The sequence below is a fragment of the Actinia tenebrosa genome, unplaced genomic scaffold, assembly GCF_029948245.1.
Source record: "Actinia tenebrosa isolate PJP-AT-01 unplaced genomic scaffold, QUT_ActTen_1.0 PGA_scaffold13__45_contigs__length_12533684, whole genome shotgun sequence".
In the NCBI taxonomy this organism is placed as follows: domain Eukaryota; kingdom Metazoa; phylum Cnidaria; class Anthozoa; order Actiniaria; family Actiniidae; genus Actinia; species Actinia tenebrosa.
Window position 1 is genome coordinate 5,147,518 of NW_028292573.1, and position 6,000 is coordinate 5,153,517.

General features: G+C 36.0%; 1 protein-coding gene across 1 annotated transcript; it reads right to left on the reverse strand.

The window, feature by feature from the left end:
• Positions 1-323: 323 nt before the first annotated feature.
• On the reverse strand, positions 324-6,000 carry LOC116295190 (killer cell lectin-like receptor subfamily B member 1). The gene is made up of 4 exons (XM_089029081.1): positions 5,910-6,000; positions 3,367-3,619; positions 1,925-2,342; positions 324-788 (listed from the first exon to the last, which is right to left on the reverse strand). The coding sequence occupies exons 2-3, from the start codon at positions 3,452-3,454 to the stop codon at positions 1,951-1,953; spliced, it is 480 nt and encodes a 159-aa protein (XP_088885207.1). The 5' UTR covers positions 3,455-3,619; positions 5,910-6,000; the 3' UTR covers positions 324-788; positions 1,925-1,950.

Here is a 6,000-nt window from a genome sequence, read left to right on the forward strand (position 1 = left end):
GCATTTATAATGAGGGTTATAACAAAAATAGAGCCTTGTGAATAACAAAGAAAACCGTGTCAATTGAGAAATAAGTACGGCTAGTACGCGTACCAAGAACGAAAACCCAAAGCCGGGAATCATCCTAAAGCACTCACCATTTGTTGAAGGCAGTGCAGTTGTAGAAGGCTTCAGTAAACTTGTTTTTGTTGGATTTATATCTGATGTGGTTCCCTTATATGAGCTTGAGAATGATGAAGGGTGGCTTCTCTGTATCGTAGAAGTTTCTTTAATGTCCATTGTTGAGGATAACGAAGAGAGGGTTGGTGTTGCCTCTACTATACTGCTTGAGGATGATGAAAGGTGACTTGGCTGTATTGTAGGTGTTTCTTTAATGTCCATTGTTGATGATAACGACGAGAGGGTTGGTATTGCCTCTACCACACTGCTTGAGGATGATGAAGGGTTACTTGGCTGTATTGTAGATGTTTCCTTATTATATTTGTTAACTGATGATAACGACGAGAGGGTTGGTGTTACCTCTACTACACTGCTTGATATTCTCATCTTTACAATGCTTGAGGATGATGGAGGGGGACTTGGCTGTATTGTAGATGTTTTCTTAATGTCCATTGTTGATGACGATGAGAGGGTTGGTGTTGCCTCTACTATACTGCTTACAGCCGATGTTTTCAAGGCAACGTGACGTATTGTGAAAGTAGGGATTCCTTCAGCGTTTGAGGTATCAGTTGAAGCGCTAGCTGATGCTTGTTGTGTAGTTTTAGTTACTGATGTGATGGGGTGTTTATCTGGAGGGTAGATCATAGATGTCATGATTAAGATAATGATGAAGTTGATTAAAAAGACCTAAAAGTTAAGTTCAAATATAAAGTTTCCGAAAATAAAAAAATAAAAACATCAAACAAAGAAGCATAAAAAATAAGTTGATGCAAATGATATATAGATATTATTAAAGTATTGAAGTATACAACTTAATTAAGAATTAGATAATAAAAAAATCCCAATAATTAGCAACCAACGACGTATTGCTCGATTGTCTTATCGAGTGATTGTCAATAGACCTCGCATCTTATGCGTAATGTTTTCCCATTTCAAACCACGTGTCATTCTCTTGAGAATAAGATGCTTTGTTTGATGTGTGTCCATATTCATGTGTCTTCTGGTGCACAAACGTCAAACAAAGAAATGATACTCAAGAGAATGACACGTGGTCTGAAATGGAAAATATTAAGCCCAAGGTAAAGATGACTATTCATTCATGAAAATGTTCGAAAATCAAGTGACCCCACAATTAGTCCGGAACTGGACCCACTGTTATTTCTGTTTATTTCTGATCCTAATCAATACGTGCGGGCGCGCAAAGATGCATGGGAATGAAATCAGTACGGATTTTGTACTAGGATTGCAAGTAAAAACAATAAACAGAAGCTCCAGTTCTGAATTACCTCACAATTGGATAGAATTAATTTGAAAAACGTTTGAGTTAATCCTTTGGAATTCTGATTTCTGTTAGGCATGAATTTTTTGGGTTTCATTGATTTTTTCACGTTCTCGGTTTAAAGAGTTTTATAAGCTCGTAAGTGACATGTTGGTTAGTTAACGTAAATTCTATACTCCAGTTCTGAGTTCTCTGTTGCTCAGGATTAGCTTCGATTGTAGAATACTTTTGTGTCCCTTTGAAGATCCTTTGATCGAATTTAAAAGTATTTGGATTGTTGGCGATGTGCATTCTTTATTTACCATTGGTATATATGAATATTTAGACACTGCTTACGAGGCTAACCCTGAGTAAATGAGTCTGCAATCGAGGAACACAGCGGTAATTTGTAACTCGAAAATATTGTATTCTATTTTGTTTTATTCTATTCTTTTTTCCTTTTTCTGAAATTTTTATTGTGTTTTTAAATAGTCTTTTTTTTTTTACCTGGGTGTGATGTGGAGCTTGGAACCTCACAAACCAGTCCAGTTATTCTTTCTGTACAATCCTTTTTGAAAAACTTTTATAACATCATTCTTTACATAATAGCACTTGTTGTGGCTAGTATTTTGGTAAAGTCCTTGGTTAAGAATTGCAGGACTCCCGTTAACCCATTTAAGCTGATCAAGAGTTTTGTTGTATTGCAGTCCAACCCAGAATTCTAAGCCACTGGTATTATGCTTAGTAATAAAATTCTTTATTGCTGTCCGTTTCCCATTACTGTCCAAAATAGCAAGTGTACCAGTTTTATTAATTTTACACCAAGTCTTTGCATCGTTCCAATCCTTATTCCATTCGCTTGACCAAAAGACCCAAAATATGCTTTCATCAGTTCCACCAAGTGCTATGTTAACAGAAACAGGGCCTGAGGAAAAGATAAAGATAGGAGACTAGCTTTTAAAAAACCTAACTTCAAAAGATAAATATTTTCAATATGTTTGATCATCATTTGAAAATGATATAAAAGGACTCATACACCCTAGTTTATAATTAAAAACTCATTTGTTTCCGACTGAAAGGCCATGTAACACCTGCGTGACACCCCTTTGCAAGGCGGCCGTGTGATTGCCTGCTTTTCTTTTGCAGGTAAAATGAAATTCGCCAAAAAATCCACGAAAAGTACCATCGTTCTTTGGTGAAAAATATTTTTCTTTCTTTTAGAACTACGCTATTGTATGGTTATAATGAAAGAGAAGTAAGACGCTCAAAATAGCTTAAATTATCATTCATTTATATTTTCCGATTATTTGGAAAAAAACACTTATGTACTTCTAGTATACAGTGCCAAATATATTATCGTTGTTGTTGCTGCTGCTGCTGCTGTTGCTGTTGTTGTTGTTGTTGTTGCTGTGTGCGTTTGTGTGCGTGTGTAGGAAGGGGGGAGAGGAAGGGGGGGGGAGGGGAGGGGGTCAGTGATGATCTCTGTTTTTGATAACGGAACTGAAACTAAGATAAAAAAGGCGTCATTCTCTTGAAAAGTGGGAAGCTAATTCCCTGAGCCCCGCTGCCTCCGCCTAGACTCTTCCACAGTCTCTCGCTCGTCCGTTCCGTCTCCACGCTTAGAGACTGTAACAGTACAATGACCGAAAGGACTTATGGGTCCCGAAAACTTGGACCCAGCGTGCTTTGGGAACCAAAATACTCGTCCACAGTCTCTCTCGTTTCAATATTTTCAAGATGGCGGCGAAAACTAGAGAGACTGTGGACGAGTATTTTGGTTCCCAAAGCACGCTGGGTCCAAGTTTTTGGGACCCATAAGTCCTTTCGGTCATTGTACTGTTACAGTCTCTAAGCGTGGAGACGGAACGGACGAGTGAGAGACTGTGTAAGAGTCTAGCCTCCGCCTTTCATAAAAGGGAGGCTGGAACCAGTTAAGAAGAAAAACTCACCCAAGAATGGAATTCGAAGGCCTGACTCCACGAAGATAGTCAGTGACATCAACAGAGTGATGATACCAAGCATATTCATTATGTTCATACAGATTACTTCAATCCTCAGATGCTATTCACTTCTCAAAAGAGAAGTTTGTGTTATAAAGAGCTGAGGTAGATTTGCTGAAACTGCCTCTCGTGTTCATGTGTCACGTGACCGTGCCCGGGGAAAAAAATAACTTGTTTTGTTCTTTGCTACAATTTTCTTGGTCTGAAAGAGAAAATAAAAAAATAATAATGATAAATAAATAAAATGAAGCTGTTTTGGTGGAACGATTAATTTTTGAAAAGACAACGCGAAATATTTCAAAACTATATTCCATGTCGGGAGATAACAGAAATGAATAAGCGTTCAGTATAATATGATTACAGTGGTTTTCCATATTCTGAGAACTCAGCCATTTCAACAGCTTGTTGTGAAATTGGATTTTACTGCCGGCAGTCAGGAACATAAAAGGTACCAACTGATCATAAAAGGTACCAACTGATTATTTTTGATTGAAGGCAGCGAAAAAAAAAAAAAAAAAAAAAAAAAAAACAATTTTCAGCATGCAGCTTGTAATTACCGAGTTCGCAAAAGCTACATTATGAAGCAGTCTTTGCCCGGGTGCATGCGATTAATGACTGCATATATAATTGCCACTTAGGCATATTATATGAGGGACCTATTTTTGATAGGGCTTATGTGCAAGGTCGCTTATTTTCAAAAGTGAAAAGATCAAGGCCCTATTATTTTGACTACGTATTTCTCAAGAAATCTTGAATCGTGCAGACAGTATATGGCATTGGCAACAGGTACTGACTAAGAAATCTATTCAACACTTGAGAGCCACTTTAGCATCAACTACTTTGATGCTAATTATAATTTTAGTAAGAAGAGAATTAAATAATTAATGTTATCGACACGCTCAAGGTAATTAGTATTTTAATCATCCTTTTTGTAATCACTACCAAATCCTGCAATCTGATTGGTTCAAAGGAGTGCGATTAATTCCCAAATCGCATCTTTAGGAGCTCTTAATCGCATTCTAAAAAAACAATTTTAAAACAATAAAAAAAAAAAAAAACAACAACAACAACAACAACAACAAAAAAAAGAATCCCGCTACGCGGTCGTGCGATTTTGTAATCGCGCGTTTGATTTCAGACCAAAATTGCACTTCACTCAGTTCAATTACCATCATTAAAATCTTTGAAAAGACGAAGAGCATAATTACAGCACTTATAATAAGTAGTGCTGTGAACACCCCTAAGGACGACGTTGGCGGACATTGTTCGCGTGCAGCCTTTCTACGCATGAGCTTAGTGCGCTCGCGCTCAATGTGATGACGTCATTTTAAAGTTTTGACAAGCAAAGTATCAAGAAAACCCATTTCTCACTTCTTTAAGGCAAAATATCTTGGAAACCAGTTCAGTGACCCCCCTTTCTTTGTCTTAAAAAAGAGATACTACCAAAATCTACACAATATGTAAATCTAAAAAAAATTCTGATTCCAAGGGAATGATTGACACCAAATTTACGAAACGAATCCACCTGTTAACGAATTCAAATTGTATGCATTTTAACTGCATCGCATGGATTGATAGAAAAAGAAATGGAAGTATATTGATAAAAGTTGAACCATAAAGGTTTCAACCTATCGCAAGAAGCTTTACTTTGCTTTGCTTTTTTTTCGTTTGTAGTATTTTACGCTGAGCAGCACTGATATTTTTGCGTTTTAGAAGTTGACCATCTGGTTTATCCACTTTCAAAATGCGCAAAAATGCAAAATGAATACTTTATCTGCAGCCTTCCGTGAAAACTCAATACATCAAAAATTGCTCCCGAATTTTCTTTCTGCACAAGAAGATTTCGGGACTTTGAGTCTGAGTATGCGAATCTCTAGTGAACAAAGGGCCTAAGAATTAGAAAAATCGATTTTAATATTATATATAAAAGCATTTATGAACCAGTATTTAAAGTATTGGTGGCCCAGTTTTTCTTCTGCTCAATTTTCCAAAACAAAACAGTAGGTTGTCGACCAAAATGTCGACAACAATGCTTTTACAGCTTCTATCATTAAATCCATGTTCATTTTCTCTAAATTGCTGGAGGAACGTATTCTATAACTTGAGTGCTTTAATTTTCTCCAATAAAGTAGGTAAACATTTTCACATAAGAGTTTCTGGAATATTCAAATAACTTAACAAATAATTAAAAAATAATTCCTTATTATTATCTATTTGCTTTTACATGACTGATTTTTTTGTTTTTCTTGGTTTTAAAGTTAAAATAAAGGTTTGCTATTTATATTCGTTTTTTGATGAGTAAGAAATGTTTATAGAAATCATTTTATGACGAAGAAGTTTCATCCTAGCGTATCAATCTCGATACTGAGCTCAAAATAACTTTATATTATATATTCTATTCTTTAAAAAAAATATTTTTTTTGTTTCAAAACTTTCTCCCTAGATAAATCCTTCCTGTCAACGGACCTAAAAACTGTATTTAGTATACTCACTATTTTCTTGTTGTTCTAGTTGCATTAAGTAACTTGTTGACTTTCATGGAACTGTCTAATCGATATCATGAGCTCCGGAAGACTGGCTAAA

What these genes read in the sequence shown, in the direction of transcription:
- LOC116295190 (XM_089029081.1), bottom strand. Translation starts at nt 3,454, where the DNA reads ATGAACATAATGAATATGCTTGGTATCATCACTCTGTTGATGTCACTG. An exon ending in CCTTCGAATTCCATTCTTGG is followed by an intron (nt 2,343 to 3,366) that starts GTGAGTTTTTCT and finishes TCTTTTCCTCAG; the next exon opens with GCCCTGTTTCTGTTAACATA.